At 42.6% G+C, this 23,899-nt stretch overlaps 1 protein-coding gene across 1 annotated transcript in view; it reads left to right on the top strand.

Moving 5' to 3' along the window:
- Positions 1-23,899, top strand: part of sorcs3a (sortilin related VPS10 domain containing receptor 3a) — a 296,809-nt gene that overhangs the window by 111,721 nt on the left and 161,189 nt on the right. Inside the window, exon 3 of the mRNA XM_088374786.1 lies at positions 22,403-22,502. Coding sequence (XP_088230912.1) covers positions 22,403-22,502 — 100 coding nt within the window. The remainder of the gene's footprint in view (positions 1-22,402; positions 22,503-23,899) is intronic.

The following is a 23,899-nucleotide window of genomic DNA, read 5'->3' as shown; positions in this document are numbered from 1 at the left end:
TTATTTCCAATTTTAGGACCGTCCGTCTTAAATATAATCAATCTGTCTGTTTCCTCTGGGATAGTGCCAACAGCCTTTAAAACCGCTATAATTAAACCGCTACTTAAGCGAGCAAATCTTGACCCGGACTGTCTCAGTAATTATAGGCCAGTTTCAAACCTCCCATTCATAGCAAAACTTCTTGAAAAAGTAGTAGCGCAGCAGCTTATTGATTACATGGTCGCTAATAATCGATATAACTTTTTTCAGTCTGGCTTTAGAGCTAATCATTCCACAGAGACATCCATCCATCCATCCATCTTCTTTTGCTTATCCGGGGTCGGGTCGCGGGGGCAGCAGCTTTAGGAGGGACTCCCAGACTTCCCTCTCCCCAGCCACTTCATCCAGCTCATCCCGGGGGATCCCAAGGCGTTCCCAGGCCAGCTGAGAGACATAGTCTCTCCAGCGCGTCCTGGGTCGTCCCCGGGGTCTCCTACCGGTGGGACATGCCCGGAACACCTCCCCAGGGAGGCGTCCAGGAGGCATCCTGATAAGATGCCCGAGCCACCTCATCTGGCTCCTCTCAACGTGGAGGAGTAGCGACTCTACTCCGAGTCTCTCCCGGATGACCGAGCTTCTCACCCTATCTCTAAGGGAGAGCCCGGACATCCTGCGGAGAAAACTCATTTCGGCCGCTTGTATCCGAGATCTCGTTCTTTCGGTCACGACCCATAGCTCGTGACCATAGGTGAGGGTAGGAGCGTAAATCGACCGGTAAATTGAGAGCTTTGCCTTTTGGCTCAGCTCTCTCTTCACCACAACGGACCGGTACAGGGTCCGCATTACTGCCGACGCTGCACCGATCCGCCTGTCGATCTCACGCTCCATCCTCCCCTCACTCGTGAACAAGACTCCAAGATACTCGAACTCCTCCACTTGGGGCAGGATCTCATCCCCGATCCGGAGAGGGCATTCCACCCTTTTCCGATCGAGGACCATGGACTCGGATTTGGAGGTGCTGACCCTCATCCCGACCGCTTCACACTCGGCTGCGAATCGTTCCAGCGAGAGCTGGAGATCACGGCCTGAAGAAGCCAACAGCACCACGTCATCTGCAAAAAGCAGAGACGCGATGCTGAGGTCCCCAAACCGGACCCCCTCAACGCCTCGGCTGCGCCTAGAAATTCTGTCCATAAAAATTATGAACAGAATCGGTGACAAAGGGCAGCCTTGGCGGAGTCCAACCCTCACTGGGAACGAATCCGACTTACTGCCGGAAATGCGGACCAAACTCTGGCATCGGTGATACAGGGACCGAACCGCCCTTATCAGTTGGCTCGGCACCCTGTACTCCCGAAGCACCCTCCACAGAACCTCCCGAGGGACACGGTCGAACGCCTTCTCCAAGTCCACAAAACACATGTGGACTGGTTGGGCGAACTCCCATGCACCCTCGAGGATCCTGCCGAGGGTGTAGAGCTGGTCCACTGTTCCACGGCCAGGACGAAAGCCACACTGCTCCTCCTGAATCCGAGGTTCGACCTCCCGACGGACCCTCCTCTCCAGCACCCCTGAATAGACCTTACCAGGGAGGCTGAGGAGTGTGATTCCCCTGTAATTGGAACACACCCTCCGGTCCCCCTTCTTAAAGAGGGGAACCACCACCCCAGTCTGCCAATCCAGAGGCACTGTCCCCGATGTCCACGCAACGTTGTAGAGGCGTGTCAGCAATAACAGCCCCACAACATCCAGAGCCTTTAAGAACTCCACAGAGACAGCACTTGCTAAAGTGACTAATGATCTCCTCATAGCTATGGATTCAAATACGTTGTCTGTATTGTTACTACTCGATCTTAGTGCTGCCTTTGACACTGTAGACTTCGATATTTTAGTAGGACGTCTTAAAAATTGTGTTGGTATCTCAGGGTCAGCACTCAGCTGGTTCAATTCCTATCTATCAGACAGGACGCACCGAGTGGTCCATGGCAATACGTCCTCTGAGCTCTATAATGTTACATGTGGTGTCCCACAGGGATCGGTTACTCGGACCGATTTTATTTAATATTTATATGATTCCGCTTGGGGACATAATACGTAAATATAATATTAGTTTTCAATGCTACGCGGATGACACCCAATTATATATGCCGTTATCGATGACAGATCCGCGGGACTGTTGTAATCTCGAGGCGTGCCTTGCGGGGATCAAGCAATGGATGTCTCTCAACTTCTTTCGTCTTAACCCAGATAAAACTGAGATGTTGCTAATTGGTCCTACTCGTTATCAACACTTATTTAAGGAAACCACTATAACTATAGATAACCGTGCTATCACTCAGAGTGATACGGTAACTAATCTCGGGGTAATATTTGACCAAACGCTCTCCTTTCAAAAACACATTAAAAATATAACCAGGATTGCGTTTTTTCACCTTCGTAATATTGCTAAGATTCGTCCGATCCTCTCGACCGGGGATGCGGAAACTATTATACATGCGTTCGTCACGTCGCGCCTAGACTACTGTAATGTATTATTCTCTGGTCTTCCTAAGTCCAGTATCAAAAGTCTATAGTTAGTGCAAAATGCCGCTGCGAGGCTGCTCTCACGGTCAAGAAAATTTCATCACATTACCCCAAAATTAGCCAAATTACATTGGCTCCCGGTCCATTTAAGATGTGACTTCAAGGTTCTTCTACTAACCTATAAATCACTGCATGGCTTAGCGCCTTCATATCTTGTCGACCTAGTCGTTCCTTATGTTCCGTCTCGTAACCTTTGTTCGCAAAACGCTAGTCTTTTAGTTACACCGAGGGCCAAGAAAATGTCTGCAGGTTCTAGAGCATTCTCTATTCGGGCTCCAGAGCTTTGGAATGCCCTACCAATGGATATTAGAACTACTACCTCAGTAGAAACATTTAAGACACGTTTAAAGACACATTTCTATGAGATTTTCCTTTAACTAACTTGTAGTGGCCGATTTGGCCGGAGTTTGTTTTGTTCTCTCTGCCCACCCCCTCCCTGGCTGGTGAGGGGGTTACGTGGCGCAAAAGCTGATAGCGGCTAGCTGGATTCTCGGGGACTAATTCAAGATGAAGAAACTGCAGCTCAACCTCCTTGAAGACACTGCCAGGACAATCGAGGGCACCTCCGACATCCATTTTTTCATTGATTTTCATATTAGGTATTACTTGTGCCCTCTCTGCATCCATTACAACCTGGTGATCCTGAAAGGGGGATCCTTCCATCTGTGGTCCCTTCTCAAGGTTTATCATTTTCCCCTGGCAGGGTTTTTTTGAGTTTTTCCTTGCCCTTTTGGGAGCTTAAGATCAGGGGATGCTTTGAGAATAATTGTCAATTTTGGCTATGTGAAGCCCTTTGAGACTGTTTGTGATTTAGGGCTATACAAATAAACTTGACTTGACTTGACTTGACTCACTCATTGATTTCTTCAGAGTTAGGAAAATGCTAAGACACTGAAGCAGAAATTAGACTTACACAGGTTGGTTGAGTTCAATCAAAATTCTTGTTCAGAAAGCTCTGTTTTCAGGAAAGTACAATACAGCGCTGGGCCCTTCAAGAGCAGAAAGTCTCCATTCAGAAAAGGCAACGTCAAGGTTCTTTGCTCAGCTCATATTCAGTTGCACATACCGGTGTGGGCCGAGTTTGATGGATGATGAGTCTTTGGGGTGGGGCAAGTTCGCAGTAGAGTTTGATTCCATGGGAGTGGGTGCTTGTTCGGTGAGAGCTGGTTCCGTGGGGTTGGGTGCTGATTATAGGCGATTCGATGTGTGGGGGCTGTTGTTTTCCTTTCCGTCTTTTAGCCTTGACGATCATCTTTGGCTTGGCTGTCTCCCTCTGGCACCTGCTGGTTTTATCTCCAAGTGACCTTCCTGTTAACATTCTCCTCCATTCTTGCACATACACTGTCGCACCTCATCCCTTCATCCTTCTTTCAATTTTGTCATTTTGTACGGAATTATGTGAGCTTTTTGGCTGTGACATCATCAATTTATTAATATTCCCTGACTATGCAAAGTTTGTACTCACCACTTACCATGTTTGTTTATACTTTTGATACTCCATGTACTTGCTTACGTCATCATATTCTTAGTTTAATCATGCTTTCAACCATATCTTTTCTTTGTTAGGCAAACTATTTCCCTCTGTCCAGAACGTTCAGTAGTAATCGAAAACTGGCGTCTAGCATTAGTCAAAACATAAGATACAATAAAGTATTGAACATTTTTAGACGACTTTGGCAGTGTCTGTGATTTAGAAAATCATCAGGCATGCATGAAGGGTCATTAAGCTATTCAGGCAATATATCAAAAAACATTTGTTATTTCAAAGTGCTCAGAAATATATATCAGATCATAAAGTTATAAAAACCTTTCTCATTATCACTTATCAAAAATGTCTAGTTATGTCTGCTTTATTGATTTGGTGTGTAGGTATAATTATATGCTTAAAATATTTTATTGCTTGAATATGTGAATATACTTGTCTGCTTATGTACTTTATTCAATGAGGTTTGAGCATATCTGTTTTTGTAGCTAGCCAGGACTTTTTGTATTTCGACCCCATTCCTTCACTATACGTATATATGTCATCGGGAAAAAAAAGTCCTCCCATTCCCTATGAAATTGATTTTTTAAAAAAAATATTTTTACTATGTCCAGCTGCCCTTTTTAAACCCTTTCTTAAGTTTAAGAAAAAAAACTGTTCTGACAATTGGAGGGAACTCGCGAGCTAGCGTGTTAGTGTTGAGTTGTTAGCGTCGTTGTTTGCGCACGCGTCAAGTGCGAAAAACAAACAAAAACATTTTAATGTCACGCGATCGACCAGTAGTGGCCAGGCGATCGACCAGTCGATCGCGATCGACGTACTGGGCACCCCTGGGCACTCTACTTTAATTTCTACATTTTTTAGAACATTTCTTAAAAAGAAATCAAGATGTGAGGTTATCCCAGTGACACACATATTACACTAAGCCTCATTAACCTATTTGTTGAAGCATGCATTTGTTGTAATTATTTTAAACCCGCCTTGATGAACTGAGTTAGGTATAATGTAACATAGCATTTCATTTTACTAGTTTTAAGGAATGTTTCTTTACAATATTACTGTCTGTGTAGAGTATTATATTGCGTATTACTTTTACACATTACCTTTAAGCTATTTCAAATAAACAAACAAACAAACAAACAAACAAAAAAACCAACCAACCAACCAACCAACCAACCAACCAACCAACCAACCAACCAACCAACCAACCAACCAACAATTTACATTAATTGCTTCAATAAAGGCTTTGAAATTGAAGATATAAATGAAGTTACAAAATTCTCATCCATAGTTGGTAAAGTTAACTTGCATTGAGGATTTGAATATAATATAGGGCTCTGGCGTATGTCTGAGTGTGAACCTGTCCCACGCTGCCCACACATGTCAGCAACCAGATTTCTTTCGTCATACAGTTTATTGCACGAGTGACAAGACGTTTTTAGTTAAAATTCAAAGCTTATCTACACATGTAATGCATTATATAAAGATGCCTTAGCCATTGTTATTTCATCCCACCTCTTTCCTGGGAGTGAAGCACTTCAGCATTTTTCTGACCAGTTTTACTCATAATACCATGTAGACCAGTGATCATCAGCTGGCGGATTCGGCCTGTGAGCCGACCATCCAATGATCCATGAGGGGTTGGAAACGCTTCCACTCTCGAATTGCCCACAGTGAGAAGCACACTTATTGCCTCCCATCTTAGCGCCTGTACATTGGCGTTCAGCCCGGTGGATGAGAGTGTAGCCTCCCACCATCATCAGATGGGGGACTGGTCTTGACTGTTATTTGTGCCTATGCAGCAAACGACAGTTCAGAGTATTGGTGGTTTGCTGATTCCGTTGGTGGGGGAAAGATGGTGTTCTGACCTGGCAGACCCAAACGTATTGTGAGGATCCGCCGGGAATGTCTGGCAGTTTCAACTCCCACCTCCGACAAAACTTTGCCACTGTCCCAGGAGAGGCTTGGGACATTGAGTCTGAGTGAACCATGTTCTGTGTCTCCATTGTTGAGGCAGGCAATTGGAGCTGTGGTGCCCGTCATGGCAGCAATCCCCAAACCCGCTGTAGGGATGTCATCAAGCTGATGAAAGAGTCTTTTCAGGCCTTGTACTGTGGCCTTTTGAAGTAGCCGACTGGCTGGCCAAGTGGAAAGCAGCTTTAACAGTCGCTGAAAAAAAAAAAATTGGGCGTGGGAGGAGTTTGGCGATGTAAAACGACTGACAGTGGCACTGAGGAAATTGTGGTCCACCATCTAGCCTCAGGAGAGTAAAGTAGTGCACAAATCTCCCCCACGGGATCTATCTATCTATCTATCTATCTATCTATCTATCTATCTATCTATCTATCTATCTATCTATCTATCTATCTATCTATCTATCTATCTATCTATCTATCTATCTATCCGCCCGCCCGCCCGCCCGCCCGCCCGCCTGCCTGCCTGTCTGTCTCTCTCTCTCTCTCTTTCTCTCTCTCTCTCTCTCTCTCTCTCTCCAACCAATCTATCTAACCACCTATCTATCTACCCACCTACCTACCCACCCACCTACCTGTTGATTGCTGCTAATTGACGGTGTGGGTGTGGCTGTTTTTTTGTTATTATATGTACTCTGCGACTGGATGGCCAGTGTCGTTTGCCTTTCGGCCGATGCCAGCTGGAATACGCTCCAGCAACCCTGGCTAACTGGTATTGACAATGTATGGATGAATGGACATGAACAAGCAAGGAGAAAAGGGAAACAATATTAGCAAAAAATATACAATTTGAACAACAGTGGGTACATATTTCATATGCATGTATGGACACTGTGTACATAAACACATAATATATACACTCACATGCACATAGACAAAGCAAAACAAAGAAATAGATAGTTAAAATGGAAAAGTAATTACACCCATATGTTCAAACCAGTGTTTTCAAAAACACACTTGGACACATTTTTTCTTGATTAAAACATATATTTTTCCTTATGAGCTCCACAGCTACATATTAATAAACAGTCACCAACATTTTGTCACGTGTCCGTGCCTCCAGCACCATGGTCAGTGAATTTCCCCTTGCGCACATTGTTCACAGCCATGCCCCTATGACGCACATTGCTCACACCCTGCACTCCCTTCATTCTTTGTCAGTGACCTATACTCCAACAGCCAGTGGCAGTAATGCTCCATTTAGTTGCCAACCGCCAGAAAATCCAAGAAAGTAGATGAACATTCTTTGTCAGTACGTCCGTGATGCTACCCATGTGGTCACTGTCCGTCCCCCATCTGACTCCTGTTGACGACTGCCCGTCTGTTTGTTCAACTTCCCTGAATGCTGCCTGGTCCTACCTTTCTGCCTGTCCCTGACTACGCCCTGCATGCCACCACACTTGCTCTGCTACTCTTTCCGCCAGGTCCGATCCGCTGCTCGATCCTGACCACAAACTTGTCTCGTTTTTGCGCGGCTCAGCTACAGTCGACGCCCGCTGGTTGAGTCACTCGTCAGCTCACTTCCTCCCTGCGAGCTCATGGCTGCAATCCAATGCTGGCCATCCGCAGCTCATGTTCTCGCTCCACTGTTGCATTTGCACTACCAAAGCTCCTGACTCCCACGTCCTCGCTCCCGAACATCAATAGACTGAATCTCGTAATGCACTTGGTTGCCCTGTCCTGTCCCCTCTGTGAGCGTGTGCTCCTTCATTGGTATTAATTATTGTGAAGGGATAAGGAATTATACAATACATTTGGTCAAATTACCTCTATTTATATTACTTTGGGCGGCTCGATGTAGCACTGGTTAGCAAGTCCACCTCACAGGTAGGAGGGTGCGCTTTCGATTCCACTTCCGGCCCTCCTCGTGTGGAGTTTGCATGTTCTCCTCGTGCCTGCATGGGTTTTCTCCGGGCACTCCGGTTTCCTCCCAAGTCCCAAAACCATTGCTTGGTAGGCCCATTGAGCACTCCAAATTGTTCCTAGGAGTGAGTGTGAGTGCTAATGTCTGTTAGTTTCTGTCTGCCCTTCGATTAGCTGGCAACCAGTTCAGGGTGTCCCCAGCCTACTGCCCGATGACTGCTGGGATACGCTCCAGCACACTCGTGACCCCCATGGGGACAAGTGGTATAGAAAATAGATGAATATATTACTTTGACTAATTAATGCTGTGACCTTAGTTAGGAAACGCAGTACAGATAATCAATGTATCGATATTCATCTATGTAAAGACACTGATCATGTAAATGATGTGTCGCAATAATGATGAACAATGATAAAACAAGGAATGTAAAAATCAATATGCAACAACTTATGTATTTATATAGCCCTGCAAGTAGTTTCAAATGTTTACCTTTACTGTCACGACTTGCCCCCGGTCAGTCCATTATGTGTAGGTTGTCATTAGTTCTGTCAGTGTCTGTGTGCTCGCCCTTCCCTACCTGTGTCTACTCTCAATCTTTGTACTAATCACAGTCACCTGCCTCTCATAACCTGTCGCATATATAAGTCCTGTCTGCGTGTCACACCCTGGTCGGATTGTTGTCGTCTCATGTCTTCTTGTTTCTAGTCTCTGTTTTGTTCTGTTATTCACGTCCCTTGTCGAGCTTCTTATAGTCTGTCTTTTGAGTTCACTCAACAAACCCTGGTCCAAGCTGCATTTGGTCGCCCAGCTCCATTCACTTCTTGACATTTACAGCATTCCTAGGACTTCACAATGTCCCATCACCCTGAACTAATTTTAGAACAGCCTTATGGGGAATATATGTAGTCCTGGTTTGCACAAAAACTATTTTGGTGAACCCTTTTTGAAATCATAGCTAAATCATTAGATTGATTGATTAGATTGAGTGCACTATATGCACTATATATATATATATATATATATATGAGCATAGTGCAACAAAAGTAAAAATTCACATCAGATGAAAAGTATTCTGACGGTTTGAACAGTATTGCTTTAATATTACAGGTTTCCTCTCATTAAAACCTGGTATCTGGTCCATCTGTTGTCATGTAACACATGGGATTTCAATTTCAATTACCGTAAATTTCGGACTATAAGCCGCGACCTTTTTCTAAAATTTTGAACCCTGCGGTTCATAGTCCAGTGCAGCTTATATAGGATTTTTTCCGTGATTTTTGTGATGACTTGATCACTTTTATACACTCGAAAAAGGCTGTGGACCTGTTGTGCAGCACCGCTTTGCTGGGCGGAGGGATATGTGACACAGTCACTAGGGAGAAAAGTGGTGTGTTGATCGCATGTCCAGCTGCCAGGCAAATAGTGCCGTATAATTCACACAAAGAAGAGACAGAACGAGATCAAGACGGACATTAAGCGGAAAGGAAGCTTTTATACACAAAACGTCATTATGAGGGGCCCAAAGAAATGCATATTATACCGCTTTTAAGTTAAAGGCAGTCGATTTGGCCCATTGTTGATGACATAGTGATGTGTCACCTTTTTCTTTATTTATTTCCAAGTCACATCTACTCTAGAGCTATACGTGTAGCTCGCTAGTTTAATGTAACTTAGCACTTCGTGCATGAATAAAATGAGCGTGAACAGACCCTCATCATGGAAAATGCTAGAAGAAATGCATAAAAGCGACGACAAAAGAGAGACTGAAAAAGTGTGTGGTGAAGTGTATCTAACGCTACTCCAATCGGACACTGAGGAGGAAGACTTGGATGGCTTCAGTGCACAGCAGGAAAATGAAGACGCTCTTTTACTGGCTCTTTTTTTTTACTTTTACTGGTATTTTTTTTTAACCAGCCCTGTTAGTGCGGGGCTAACGTGTTGCTGTTGTGTAACCGCCACGTCTCAGTGACTTTTACCGGTATGTTTTTTTTATCCAGCCCTATTAATGCTGTGTTACTTCCGTGTTGCTGTGGTATTACTGCCGCGTCATAGGCAGTGTTTGGAAAGAAATGTCAAGGTATGTTATTAAAACTTTAAAAAGGCTTTCTGTGTACCGTGTTTCTTTGTAAATAACTCACGTGCACACTTCCGTGTTGCTGTTGTACTACTGCTGCGTCGCAGGCAGCGTTTAGAAAGACATGTTAAAGTATGTTAATAAAACTTTAAAAAGGCTTTCTGTGTAGTGTCTGTCTTTGTAAATAACTCGTGCGCACGTGCGGCTTATAGTCCGGTGTAGCTTATATAAGAAAAAAAACTAAAATATCCCCGAATTTTAGCTGATGCGGTTTATAGTCCAGCGCGGCTTATAGTCCGAAAGTTACGGTAGATCCTTTCATTGAATTCGAACAATGAGAAGGCTTTTGTCAAAGAACTATGTGAGTGAATGGTTGTTTGTCTATACATGCCTTGGGATTGGCAGGCGACCAGTTCAGGGTGTACCCCGCCTACTGCCTGAAGTCAGTTGGAATAGGCTCGGGCATGCCTGCTACCCTCGTAAGAATAATTAGTTTGAAAGGTGAATGAAGTGAGAAAAAAATTGGCTTTGTCACCCCAGATAGTTTTTCCCAGGTCAAAAGACTGGAGCAATTTAGACCATTGTAGTGAAACTGTCTGCAATGCAATCAAGCATTCCTACTGCTGACCTTATAGTGCTACATTGTATGTGTCCAGTTCAGTGGTGCCGAGAATGTTTTTCAAGCAAATCAGTCAACGAGTGTTCAGAGTGCCCAGGCTTAATATTACCTGAGGCTTGTCTGCTTGGGAAATATTGGTCACTCTGTCTGTCTTGGTTTTGGAGACTACTGTGTTTGACATACAGGAGAAACGTTTGACTCTCTGTTGTAATTGGTTCAACCAACCCATGCAGTTTTCTTCATCTCGGATGCTAATGAATATGGAATGAATGCGTGTTTTCTGATATAATTGGTTTTCCTCTCTTCTACTTTAAATGCAGATTCAAATGCAACATCCATTTTGTGCTCAAAATAACCCCAATAGAGTCACACTCCTAATTACGTTGTCTACAACAATATTTGCTAAAACAATTTTAAAATGGTGGAATGACATCCATTAGCTTTTTCTATTTATGGCTGCAAAAACATGCTGGCAATTATTACTTATAGTTTTGATTGATTTAAATGCATCACTTTTTTGGCCAGTCGTATTTATCCAACCAGTGGCTTTAAAGCAAAGTAAAGAAACTGATGTTGTTAGATTGGATTACTTAATAATTAGATAGGTGACTTGCTAGACCGTTGTGATGCTGAGACCTTTCCTCCTGGCTCTGTATCTTTTTATGTATGACACTCTTGACACACTTATATGATGATGAAGATGAATTTTTATTCGTTTCAAACAGGCAAACCACACATAACCAATCAAATGAAGACACACATTCAAAAGCACAAGCAAGATGAAAGCCATTAAAACTATGACTCTATACAAACAACAAATACAAACAGAAAACAATCCATTGTACCAAATAGAGACAGGTAGAGCCTACCTGTTTGAAAAGGAATGGAAAGAAGTAAAACTTATTTAATCCCACCCCCTGTCAAATTTAAGACAAAAGATAAGATTTGCAGTTAAACTCTAATAGCATGACTTTTCCTTATTGTTGTCTTTCCCGTGAATAACAATGAGGAAGAGAAGGAGAAAAGCAAAGAAAAAAAGAATAATAGTAATAAAATAATAAAGTACCAAAAATATATATTCACTTACATACACATATACATATACGTACATATACATACACATACATACATACACATACATATATACACATACCTACATACACACACACATATACATACATCCATACATACATCCATACATACATACATACATACATACATACATACATACATACATACATACATACATACATACATACATACATACATACATACATACATACATACATACATACATACATACATACATACGCATACACATGCAATAGTCAATTAAAGAAAATGCCATTAAATTATGAGATTTCAAGGAGTTCATAGCTCAGAAGTGTCAGTTCTTTAAATTTCTTTTTGAACATCACCATACTTGATCATTGTTTGAGATTTTGACTCATGTTATTCCAGAGTTTAACGCCTGCAACGGAAATACAAAAGCTTTTCCTGGTTGATGTGTGTTTGGGCAGAATATATTTACTGTCATTATCTCTGAGTTTGTAGTCGCTGTTTTTTAGATGAAAAAGCATTTGAATTATTTTAGGCAAGCAATTTTGCTTCATTTTAAGCATAATTTGTGCAGTTTGAAAGTTTACCAAACCTTTGAATTTAAGAATTTGTGATTTAACAAATAGCATGTTAGTATGCTCAAGGCTTTATTTATAATTCTAATGGCCTTCTTTTGTAAATGCATGATTTGTCCTACTGAGCTTTTGTAGTTATTTTCCCATATCTCTGCGCAGTAGCTCAAGTATGGTGATATTAGAGAGCTATAAAATACATGCAGTGATTTGTGGTTAAGAAAATATTTTGCCTTATACAGGACAGAGATATTTTTTGCCATCTTGTTTTCAATGTATTTAATGTGATCTTTCCAATCAGTATGTTCATCTATAATTACATTACATTTTATTTTTGGGATTCTTTCTATTATGCTTCTGTCTATTTGTATTTGAACATCAGTTAGTTTTCGGTGGTTACCGAAAATCATAAGTTTAGTTTTGCTCATGTTAAGTGTTAATTTATTGGAATCCAAACATGTTTTTACTTTTTTCATTTCCATATTCATCGAATTTAACAGATCCTCCAGATTTTCCCCTGAGCCAAACATATTTGTATCATCAGCAAACAATACCATTTTTATAAGTTTTGACACATTACATAGGTCATTGATGTAAAGATTAAACAGTTTGGGGCTCAAAACAGAACCCTGGGGGACACCACAGGAAATGTTTAAACATGAAGATGTATATTGACACATTTTCCCAAACTGCTGTCTGTTACTTATGTAACTTTTGACCCAACGCAAAGCAATTCCTCTAATCCCATAATGTTCCAGTTTATTGGCTAAGATGTTGAGATCTATGGTGTCAAAAACTTTTTTTAAGTCAATGAATATTCCGGCACTGTATTTGTTATTGTCAAATGAGTTTATTATCTCCTCTATTGTTAAAGTTAAGGTCCCAGTGATTGTCACACACACATCTGGGTGTGGTGAAATTTGTCCTCTGCATTTAACCCATCCCCATGTGATTTTGAGCCATCCCCTGGGGGAGAGGGGAGCAGTGAGCAGCAGCGGTGCCGCGCTCGGGAATCATTTGGTGATCTAACCCCCCAATTCCAACCCTTAATGCTGAGTGCCAAGCAGGGAGGCAATGGGTCCCATTTTAGTATGACCCGGCTGGGGTTTGAACCCACAACCTTCCAGTCTCAGGGCGGACACTCTACCATTAGGCCACTGAGCTGTGTCATTTATTTCCATGGGAGTTGAATGTTTCTTCCTGAATCCATACTGGCTATCCGTTAATATGTTATATTTTTGTATGAATGATTCAAGTCTGGCATCGAATATTTTTTCTAATATTTTTGAAAATTGTGACATAATAGAAATGGGTTGGTAGTTTGCAAAAAGGTGCAAATCGGACCTTTTCACAAACTACCAACCCATTTGTATTAAGTCACAATTTTCAAAAATATTAGAAAAATTATTTGATGCCAGACTTGAATCATTCATACAAAAATATATGATTTTAGTCAAGGCCATAGAGCCACACACACAGTCGCAGCGGCTAGGCAGTCTTCCCCCTTGTGGGTGGGCGGCCAAGAATATAAGAGTAGGAATGCCTGAGGAGGGGATAAGATGTTCCTCCGCAATCTTGCAGAAAAGGCTTCACGGCCGTGTGTCAATCATTCTGGCATCCATTAAATAGTTCAACTGAGAATACAGTCTTCTGGTGGTCACTATTAGCAAAGATAAAATAACCAGGCTAAGGCTCTCTCAGAGCTTTTCAAGTCACATGTGTTTTATAGCTTTTTAGTGAGTAACACAGAACTAGACGTTTCAAATCTTCTTGATTGACCATGCTGTTCTTAAGAAATAAAAAGAAGAACAGAGGATGGGATCATCTTTCTCGGAATGCCCCGAGCGGCTGTCAATTACGTGTATGTGTTCAGTAGAAGCTGGCCAAGGGTGTTTGCTAAATTTTCCTCAGCTGTAATCCCTCTGCCCGAAGTTTCTAAAGGCTCTGGTTGTTGGGTGGCTGTCCTGATTGACACACCTCTACATCGTTCGGTCATCATTTACAGCCTCTGGATCGGCAGCGTAAGGGATTGTATTGCAACTACACAGGAATCACACTCCTCAGCCTCCCTGGTAAGGTTTATTAAGGGGTGTTGGAGATGAGGGTCGGATGTCAGATTCAGGAGGGCAGTGTAGTTTTCTTCGTGAAACAGTGGACATCCTCGGCAGGGTCCTTGAGGGTGCATAAGCATTTGATCAACCAGTCTACATGTGTTTTGTGGACTTGGAGAAGGTGTACCCCAGAGTATTTTATATTCCATCATTCCTGGCCCCCGCCCTCATAACCCCCTCTCCCTTAATTGTCCTGAGAGTACGGCTTCAAACAAACAACCCAAAACAAATAAAACCAGCACACAAATAGGTCGTAGTAGAAGTAGTCATAGTAGAAGTTAAAAATGAATGTTCTTAAGGTAAAAACAATGCAATAATTAGACATTACTCAACATGAATTTTTTCCCCCTCCTCACAACCTTCCAGATAGTAATCGTGCTGTTAACTGCTAGCTTTATGCAGACGACACCGTAATACACATTGACTAAAACAGAAACATCTGCACTGGCTGGGAAGCAGTTAATGGAGACCTTATATGTATAGTGTCTCACTGTGGCTAGAACAATAACATCTAACTTTAAACGTGAAAAAAATCTCCATCAGTTAGAGATTTTCAAATGATAGATTTGACGTACATTTAGAGCATGAACCAATTCTTGAGGTAAATGAAATTAAGTATCTGGGTATTGTTTGGGATAAGCATCTAAAGTTTCAACGTCAGGTAAAATATTTGAGGCAAATCTGTTTGTTTTATTTGACGAGTTACCACAGCGTGCTGTCCTGTTGATTATGAATGCAAGGTTTTTCCATATGCAGTGTGCACAATTATCAGGCATATTGTGTTTTGACCATATGATCATTTTAACGCATATTTTCCAACTCCATGCTGATAGGCTTGAATGCTTACTCCATACAAGCATATGAAGCAATGTGCCTAAGGAGATCAACACCCTCTATCACAGTGCGCATAATTATTAGGTAGCTTGTTTTCCTCAGGCAAAATGGGACAAAATAGATAAAGTGACATTGAAAAGTCAAAAACTGTAAAAAGTCTTTTGAAGGGATGCAGCACTCTTGAAATTGCTAAGATATTTCATTTCAAATAGTCAACAGGGTCGCAGGTAACGTCTTCAGGGAAAAACATGCATATTAACTGCCAAAGATTTGAGAGGACTGAAACATTAAGCTACGAGGAACCCATTATCCTTCATTGCTACCATATTACGGAACTTCAATTGACCTGGAGTGCCCAGAAGTACCAGGTATTTAGTGCTCTGAGAAATGGCCAAGGTATGGAAGGCTGACACTTGACCATCACTGAGCAGGACATATACATGATGAAATGTCAGGAAATATCATTCGACATATTTCATAAAGATCTTATGGACTGATGACATGATAGTGACGGACAGCTAGACCCATGGCTGGATCAGTAACGGCCACAGAGTTCGACTTCAAATCAGATGCCAGCAAGGTGGAGCCGGGGTACTGGTATGGGCTGGTATTATTCAAGATGAGCTGGTTGGACCTTTTCGAGTTAAAGGCGGACTTAAAACTAACTCTAAAATTAAAAGAAAAATTAATTCAAATCAACTAACTGCCAGGTTTTAGAAGATACTTCCTTCAGTGGTACAGTAAAAAGTTACAATCTTTCAAGAAGACCATCATTTTTATGCAGGAAAATATTCCATCGAATGCATCAAAGTACTCACTTCCACTTGGTTGCTCACCGGTAAAGGCCTTAAAGTTGAAAGAATAATGACATGGCCACAGCAGTATTCATACCACAGAGTGGGTATATAAAAGACACACAGATGGCATGAGAGCAACTCAATAGGCTCTTATAAGGCTGCCCCACACAACGGCGCCACAAAGAAAGCCAGTAAGTGCGAAAGTTAAAAGCCATAAAAGCAAAGCACCAAGATAAAGGAGAAAAAAAAAGGAACAGCGGCCAACCAGCCCCCCTCAATACCAGAACACCCCAAAACACACATAATAGCCTCCAGGGGTTCCATAAACAGGTGTAAGGGCAGTCAAGTTCAACGGCGCCCAATGGACCGTGGTCATGAATCGGTGAAAACATCACAAAACAGGCAAACGTTTGAGCAGCATCCTGGGCACCCAGTCGGGGCACGTGCAGATGGTTATCATAGGGCTGGCACAGCGAAGTACGTTGGTTCTGACGAGCATGAGGGAGCGGACTACCCACAGGGGTCGCGGCTGCGAGGCCAAGGTGAGGGGACCTGGTCAGCACCGGCCGGATCAGCAGGAAGCGGTCGTAGAGTCACGCCGGTCCCGACCGATGTGCGCGGCCATCCCGGTCCCAGGGAAAAACAATATCTGATCCGAAGCGATCTGCACACGCCGAGTGTGGTAGAAGGCACCAGCATTGCCGAATTGACAAATAGAAAGAAAGAAAAAGGAGAAAAGAAGGAAATAAAGAGGAAAAGAGAGAATACTGCTGGGAGGCTGCCACTCACAGCGGCGCCATACCAAAAAAAAATAAAAAATACTTGTGAGCCCTTCCTAAATGTGAGATTTGCGCTGGAGGAAAACAGTGTACCTCTGAGCAACAACTGGGAGGCTGTGGTTGTTGCTGCGCAAAAAGTCAACAGATAAAGAAGCTGACAGACTCCATCGACGGAAGTCGTATAACTGTTATTAAAAAGAAAGTTGGCTATATTCACACATTTTCTCTTAAATGTTAATATGTAAATTTTGAGTTGTTTGTTTATTATTCTCACTAAATCTTCCATTTTTACTTTAGTTGCATGGCATTGTGCAGAATGTTCCCAAGAAAGCCAGAATCTCATTTTTACTCTATTAAATATTCAAGTTTGTTGTTCATTCATATTTTGGTGGACCGAGAACACTGTAGTTAAAAAACAAAATGAATCCTCAAAAATACAAATTGCCTAATAGTTGCGAACACAGAGTATGATTAAATTACATTACTGCATGGTCACAAACATCCACTGCAACTTGAAGCAAATTTTGTGGGCAGTGTTGAGGTGAGTGGGCTCGAGGGTTGTTTTTAACTCGTAAAGCACATGGAGCTGTATACCATGTGTGAAAATGCTCTAAAAATAAATTATTGATTGATTATTTTATCGATTGATTGATTGCTTGATTGATTGCTTGATTGATTGATTGATTGATTGATTGATAAAAATGACAACTAAGATTTTTAATAGGAACTGGCATCATTGCGAAATCGTCCAAAAAACACAAGCTATAACTTTTGTACAGTCTAACTTACGCTATCAAGGAGCTAAACTGTTGATTCCTCTCCCTACTGAATTTAAATTAGAGACAAATAAAAATATCTTAAAACAAAAACTGAAGCAGTGGCCAAATTTTAAAATTGCTCTCATTGAGTAAGCCAAACTTGCAAGCACTATCAGGAGTGGAAAGACATTTATTTTTGTAATGCTCTTGTATAATTTTGGAATTATTTGATTTTAATGCTTCTCATTTTATGTTGGCTTTTTCATCTGACCAAGGGGTTGCTGATGAAAATTATCTTAGTTTAGCAAATTTGGGTGCATTTGTATTGTATAGTGTTGATCAATGCGCATTCTCCCCTTTTAAATAAAGAGGAAAGAAGAGGAAAAACCTGTACCAACCAAGGCCACAATCCAAATCAGATGTATTATCAGTAATACAACTCTCCCCAATTTAATAAAGTGTAGAAATGAGATTCTTTGACTGATGATTGTGCTCTGTAATCTTAGCAACAACAGTTTCTCTCTGAGGCATTTATGGATGAATTTCAATGAGAGATGTTTTGCAATTTCATCAAAACCTCATTCCCAAGTCCAAGCAGCATGCTCAGGCTAATACGCGCACGCACGCATGCACACACACACACACACACGCACACACACACACGGACACACGGACACACACACACACACACACGCGTGCGCCCACTAACATGGACGCTAAGTAAGGTGGGGAGAGTGAAGCTGAAATTGGCATCATCTTCACTTTCATCACAATATTGTCAAGTGGACAGCCAATCTAAAAAGTAAAGTTCCAAAGCCTTGAAAATATCTAGATAGTGATCACGGAAAAGACAATATATCCTCCTGAGACCCAGAGAAAAAAACGTTTTTGAATGTATTTATTTCTTTTATATCACATAATTCTTAGTTAATGGAATTATCACTGGCTAACATATCCATAGAGCTGCTGTGAGAAGGCCTGGAGAGAAATTATCTTGCACCCTCTTCATTAACATTAAAAAAATGCCAAAGCATGTTTTCATTTATTTTTTACAAAATGTACTTTTGAAGGCGGCATGGTGATGCACTGGTTAGCACGTCCGCCTCACAGTTAGGAGAGCGCGGGTTAGACTCCTTCGGTCCTCCCTGTGTGGAGCTTGCATGTTCTCCCCGTGCCGGTTGGGTTTTGTTCATCTCTGTGTGCCCTGCGTGTGCCCTGTGTGTGCCCTGTGTGGCTGTCAAATGGTTTAGGGTGACTCGTGCCTACTGCCCTATGACGGCTGGGCTAGGCTCCAGCACGTCCGCGACCTCTGCGGGGATAAGTGGTAAAGAAAATGGATGGATACTTTTGAGAGGACATCAGAACTCGGTCATGGCAAATGTGAAAAACCCAAGTTGTCCTAAGGGCCAACAGAAACTAACACAGTGGCATGTATGACTTCAGAAATACGGACCAAAAACCTCTCCAGAGGACAAAAATTAATTACTGGGTCTCAGGAGGATATACAATGAGGCCCAATTAAAAATGACACATGTTAGGTGACGGATTCTAGTTATTGATCTGACTCCAAATTGTGATCAACACTTAACTCATAAATTGCTATGTCCTAATCCACACACTGGCGCACCTAACAATTTTGCGAGTTCGTTCTGTCAAAGAGAAGACCAGTAGATCAATTAGACCAAATTTACCAATTATTTATTCCTGACAAAGCGCACTAATACAGGCCTGGGTCCCGGGTCCCTCAGACGACACATTCTTCCGGGTTGCCCAGTTTTAAAGAAACACAATATGAATATTAAAGCATGCAAAATATTGTGAGATGATTGGTGGATGGCCATCTCCTCCCCGTCCAGGTGTCGCTGAGGTCAGACGGTTGGGTTTTCCCCTCGAAGCCCGGTCTCATAGACGTGCTGTTGTTCTCGTTCCTCACCGACCTTGAGATTATCTCGTCCGGTGCTCCCTGTCTGGGCCTATACACAACACTTCCAAGAAAACAAGTTCATGCAGTTTGCTTGCACATTCTTCGCCCCCCACCAATCCACACGAGCACTCTAATACTAGATATTAATATGATTATAAGTTTAACACAACCTTAAAAAATATGTTTGCAAACTGCCGAAAGCACATTTTCCTTTACACATTAAGATGTGAAAGAAATAAGGGGCAGTTGTATACATATAATCTACATTAAATATACGTAGCTATATAGAATATAGAAAAAAGTAATAGGGCCCTGTTTTCCGTCTGAATGCAGGTCTAGCGCAAAGTGCAGTCTAGTTGTGCAGTTGGGTGGAGCTTTCTTTCTTTTCGTATTTTGATAGACTTTGCGCTGGTAGAATTGGGCCCACCTGAGGTCTGGCCTCTGTTAAACACTTTTATATTCCGAATCTTTCTCGAGGTACAACCCCTCCAACCACCCATCACAAAAAACAGATGTAACTTGTCAATGCTGTGCTGTTGATGTCAAAGTTAAAGATGAGTTTGGGGTTTATTTGTGAAAATAGTTCCTTTTTGAGGTTCTCTGGAACAGAGTATCGGAACATTAATTGAGGCAAGGCACATATTTTCCCGCCACACCATCAAAATAAAAATAATATCCATCCATCCATGAGGAGTGTGATTGCCCCACCGTGAGTCGTCACCTTACCGTGGTGGAGGGGTTTGCGTGCCCCTATGATCCTGGGAGCCATGTTGTCGGGGGCTTCATGCCCCTGGTACGGTCACCCATGGCAAACGGGTCCTAGGTGAGGGGCCAGACAAACCACGGCTCACAGAAGCCCCTTATGATGAGTAAAAAAAAAAAAAATGGACTTCGTTTTCCCTCGCCCGGACGCGGGTCACCGGGGCCCCCCTCTGGAGCCAGACCTGGAGGCGGGGCTCGAAGGCGAGCGTCCGGTGGCCGGGCCTTCGCCCATGGGGCCCGGCCGGGCACAGCCCGAAAAGGAAACGTGGGTCCCCCTTCCCATGGGCTCACCACCTGTGGGAGGGGCCAAAGGGGTCGGGTGCAGTGTGAGCTGGGCGGCGGCCAAAGGCAGGGACCTTGGCAGTCTGATCCCCGGCTGCAGAAGCTGGCAGAAAAATAATATGTTTCAAAAAATAATAGTGTACAGTATAGTGAAAGAATGAGAATCTATTTACAATTTACTCACATATGCACTTTGGAATCTGGGCCTGTTTAAGTGAATACAAATATATAATTCAGTTGTACGTATGAATATGACAATGAGAATCTAGTTACAATTTACTCACTTAGTATGCACTTAGTTTGGAATCTGGCCCTTTTTAATTGAACATATAATTCTATTGTATGAATAGGAATAGGTGTACACACAGGTTGATTGGATGCTCTGTTATGGAGTGGAATTCATCAATTTTATTGTGCTGCCTGTCACAATATGTTGCTGGCTAAGATACATTATTTGTAGTAATAGTAAATTGTCTTTTTCCAACCAATTCAGTGAAATGTGTTTTCGTGTGGCATACGTGATGATATCGCAGGACATGAATGTTCTATAGCACAGTGGCTGGGAATCACTGCTCTTGAGGGACCAGACCAGCTAACAAGCTCATTCTCACAACTACATTATTAAAGCCTTTGGAGTCCGGAATGCCCACATGTTTTTATTTTACTTTATTGCACGCGTCATTTTATTTCTGATTCAGCTATTTGGAGGGTATTACCGTATTTGCCGGTGTACAGGTCGACTCGGTGTATAAGTCGACCCCCTAAAATTCGACGGAAATTTACGATTTTATGATATATCCTTTGTATAAGTCGAGCTCAATTGTTGCATTATATTAAACTTCAAAATTCAATATGCGAAATTTATTGACGAAATGTGTTAAAATTCCGGGAGGCCGTGCGCATGCGGCTGTTTATAAGCACCGCGGAGGAGATCGCGGCCGGCGAGCTCGCGCACGCCGCCCGGCACGAACGGGAGGCCGGAAATAGCTCCAAGCCGAGCGGATCGGCACTTTATAAGCACCGCGGAGGAGATCGCGGCGCCTCATTGGACTTCCAGCGGCCGACGAGCTCGCGCACCCGCCCGGCACATCCGGGAGGCCGTGCGCACGAGCCAAGTGGCCGAAAATAGCCCCCGCCGAGCGGATCGGCTGTTTATAAGCACCGCGGAGGTGGTTGCAGCGCCTCATTCGACTTCCAGCGGCCGGCGAGCTCGCGCACCCGCCCGGCACATCCGGGAGGCCGTGCGCACGAGCCAAGTGGCCGAAAATAGCCCCCGCCGAGCGGATCGGCTGTTTATAAGCACCGCGGAGGTGGTTGCGGCGCCTCATTCGACTTCCAGCGGCCGGCGAGCTCGCGCACCCGCCCGGCACATCCGGGAGGCCGTGCGCACGAGCCAAGTGGCCGAAAATAGCCCCCGCCGAGCGGATCGGCTGTTTATAAGCACCGCGGAGGTGGTCGCGGCGCCTCATTCGACTTCCAGCGGGCCGCGCACTCGCGCACGCCGCCCGGTTCAAATTTTCTAAGTGCAACGCACAATGAGATGCATGAGAAACGGCCTTGGTTACCATCACATTTGAAGCGATGAATACGAAGTTAAATTTTATGACTCGGTGTATAAGTCGAGGTCGATTTTTTTCGGTCGATTTTGGATCGAAAAAGGTCGACCAATACACCGGCAAATACGGTAATTATTCACAATACTGGCCCCTAAACACTTTTGAAGGGTTAGTTTTTGTGAGATGCCTGATATAAACCACCCATCTTTCCCATTACTAAGATGGTTCAACCCTGTGAAAGAGGTTGTTTTATTTTATGCTGTTTAATTTTTGCCAAACATAAAGTAAATCTTTAGTATCTTTTTCACTTATTATTTAATCCACCTTTAGTTTGTTGAGCAACTAAGGTTCTTGGAACTTACTGACTATGTTTCACTTTTTTGGGCTCCTCAGATCTTCGGACTCTGGCTCCACATACGAGAAAATGAATGACAAACTTGGATCCAAGACTGTTCTGAGTTACCTATATGTCTGTCCAACCAACAAGAGAAAGGTAAGATGCTCCATGTTTGATTACATTATTTGTAAAGACAAAAATGAATGTTTGAAACTTCATCATTGATTAAATTCACAAGCTGACTAAAAGCTTTTTCAATTAACAATTAAACGTTAGCGACATGATAGTCTAAAGGTTCAGATATAAAATATTTATTTTCTACCATCTGCCACAAAAATCTAGAAGGAATAAAATATGCATGATACTGTTTCTTAAATTGTAGTTAGTTACCTCTCTTGAAATACAGTGAAAAATTTGGTTCATGAACATACTCACTCACAAAATTTGGAACAGATTGATTTGAAGAAATATAGCCTTGGTTAATGCACTATATTTCAGTTATAAATAGTTATGTCACCAATGCAGGAGGCTCCGTTGTGTTTTTCTCACACATATGCAACATTATCCACTTTGTGTGTCAAAGTTTGAATTGGTGGTTTTAATGTAGTAATTTTGAATTTTGAGAAAAACGTCTTGCTACTCTATAGCTTGTTACTGTCCACAAAATCCTAAATATTGCAGTGATCCTTCTAATAGTTTTAGAAGATAACAAATACTAAAGTCTCCCACACACATCTAAACATAACTCTCATGTCAGTGGTTTAATGCAAACACATTATCACAAAGTTCAATGCGAGTGCTGCAACATGCTTCGTCCATGAAATGAAAAACTTTGAGTGAAGTCGAGAGGTTCCAAATAGATATATAGTCAGATTCACCTAGCCACAAAGCTTGGGCTCTGATATCAGTCTCCAATGAGAGATGCCATGAGGTCCCAGTAGAAGGAATGGTAGCCTAGACAAGATGCTGTCCTCAAGCCTAGATGAAAATGGATGGGCTTTCAATCATATCATGTCAGTGGTGTGGTGACCTCTTATCAGGGCATTCAAATGAAGTGAAGCTGAGCACCGCCTTGGGCAGACCATCCAATCATCATGCAGAAACCGAGCATCAGGGCCAGTCATTGTCCCATAAACCGCAAGCGACGCTGAGTGTCAGATGGGCGGGATAAAGAGCAGCAATTATCCAATGACTGTCCAGTTTTGCACAGCGGAACTATCGATTTTTAGAAGTAGAAATTTAGCGTCCTTTGCTTGTCTATGTGTAAGCCAGAGTGTGACCTATCGCTGACATAAATGCAGGCAATGAGGAAGGAAGTCCTGCCAGTTACCTCTCATAAATAGCTGATTCTAAACAATGAGGACAATCAGGACTGCAGAAAAGATCATCGTGACCAACCTCCCATCTATCCGGGACTTGTACCTGTCCCGGTCAAGTTGCCGGCCGAGTTAGTACAAGCATAAGTGTTCATACATTATATGTGTACTTACAGACCAACATTAAAAAAAATGGTTATAAAATGATTACTGAAAATGTAATTCAGGAAGCAAGAC

The sequence above is a fragment of the Syngnathus floridae genome, chromosome 4, assembly GCF_059516105.1.
Source record: "Syngnathus floridae isolate MCC-2025c chromosome 4, RoL_Sflo_1.0, whole genome shotgun sequence".
In the NCBI taxonomy this organism is placed as follows: Eukaryota; Metazoa; Chordata; class Actinopteri; order Syngnathiformes; family Syngnathidae; genus Syngnathus; species Syngnathus floridae.
Note: the sequence above shows the minus strand (reverse complement) of the source record. Positions and strands in the feature narration are given on the sequence as shown.